At 37.9% G+C, this 1,655-nt stretch overlaps 1 protein-coding gene across 1 annotated transcript in view; it reads right to left on the bottom strand.

Annotated features, from left to right (window-relative positions):
- The window catches only part of LOC104966561 (protein NLRC3-like), a 7,454-nt gene extending 5,957 nt beyond the window's left edge, over positions 1–1,497 (bottom strand). Inside the window, exons 1-3 of the mRNA XM_010795745.1 lie at positions 1,483–1,497; positions 631–801; positions 107–175 (exon numbers count right to left, since the gene is read on the bottom strand). Of these exons, the coding sequence (XP_010794047.1) occupies positions 107–175; positions 631–801; positions 1,483–1,497 (255 nt within the window). The remainder of the gene's footprint in view (positions 1–106; positions 176–630; positions 802–1,482) is intronic.
- Between the last annotated feature and the right edge of the window lie 158 nt (positions 1,498–1,655).

Here is a 1,655-nt window from a genome sequence, read left to right as displayed (position 1 = left end):
TAAAGTAAATGGAGGAAACACAGGAGTAGAATTTCACATTTGTATTAAAAAGTCTCAGTGTTGTCAGGTGTGTGTGTGTGTGTGTGTGTGTGTGTGTTATACTTACACTGCCATCGCTGCGCTGGCCTCCCTTGTGTGTTATTACCACCACCTCCATCCACTTTCTCAGGTGTTGCTATGAGAGACACAGAGAGATAATAATGAGACTGTGTGATGGTGAATTATATGTGTGTGTGCACTTCTGCTTAACAGAAAGAATACGGGACTAACAAGGACGGAATATTCAATCAAAAGATTCAAGGAAAAAAGGATAAATAATAAGAATCAAATCTGCAAGTAGCATACCAGTTGAACTACTAGCAACAATATTCAAAATATGCTACAAAAGTGTTGAATTGCAAACATATATACACTGTGTCTTCTTGATAATACTTTAAATTGACTGTATTTAGTTAAATCTGCACAATAATCCAAATTCTTTGTCAGACACCCTAAAATCTAAAGTTGTTAGCCTAGCACAAACATCGCCACACTTAAAGGATTTCGCTTTTGATGCCACACTAATTTCCCAACTGTGCGATCGGGTGTTTTAAGCTGATGTTGTTGGATGAGGAGGTCTGAGTTCCTCACCATCATCTGATCACAGAACTTGTCGTTGAAAGAGTTTGGGAAGAGGCGTGTGACGGAGGTGAGGCGGTTCACCACGTTGAGCGTCAGGCTGCGGTAATCCCCCAGCATCATCAGCAGGGGGCGCATGTGAGTGTGGATCTGATCCACCTCGATGGTCGCGCCCTCCAGGAACTGAGATAAAACACAGGGAACATTAGGTGCAATTAGAACATGTTTAAATAAAGTTGTGTAACACTCTAGAAATACAGTGTGGCAAAAAAAAATCCAAGATGGAGCTTGTCAGCTACATTTGTTTCTTTCAAATAATTGAATATATATATATAATATATTCAACATTTGTATATACAGTCAAGGTACGAGAAGACAAAGTTAATCGGAGGTAGAACAGCTTATCATAACTAATTAATTAAATATCCTCTCCGTGAGTTTTTCAGTTATCTTTTGGCAAAACAACAACAAACTGTATGATAAAAAAGTTTTAAAATGTTAAAAAAAAAAACAGAAATATTTCAAGTTCTTAAAGTTAAAGTTTGACAAAGTAATGTACAGGGGCGGAAATTATAAAACAACACAGAAAATCAAACAAACACAGAAAATAAATATCATACAAGCACATAAACACACCACAATATAATTTACTATAACTCTATATAATGTTTTTTTTTAAAGATTCACCAATTTTGTTATTAAAAACTTTCACAAATGCTGTGTGCCTCGCTGTGATGCCGTCAAACTTTCAGGAAAAAAATAGTTTAAAACCCTAATCATTTTCATTTCCCTGACACACCTCATATTTTTTCCACATTAGACCTGGCCTTGTCAGGTGTTCCAGCCCCATGAACTGCTCGCTACCCCTTGTGTCTCCATTAAGGAACTAAGGCCACTCAAATGAGGGCATGACCAGTCATGAACAAGCACACATGCTAACAACAAACACTGATGACGCACATACACCCTCAACACACACACACACACACACACACACACACACACACACACACACACACACACACACACACACAGGA

This window comes from Notothenia coriiceps, unplaced genomic scaffold (assembly GCF_000735185.1).
Source record: "Notothenia coriiceps isolate Sejong01 unplaced genomic scaffold, NC01 NC01_scaffold00037246, whole genome shotgun sequence".
Classification (NCBI taxonomy): Eukaryota; Metazoa; Chordata; class Actinopteri; order Perciformes; family Nototheniidae; genus Notothenia; species Notothenia coriiceps.
Note: the sequence above shows the minus strand (reverse complement) of the source record. Positions and strands in the feature narration are given on the sequence as shown.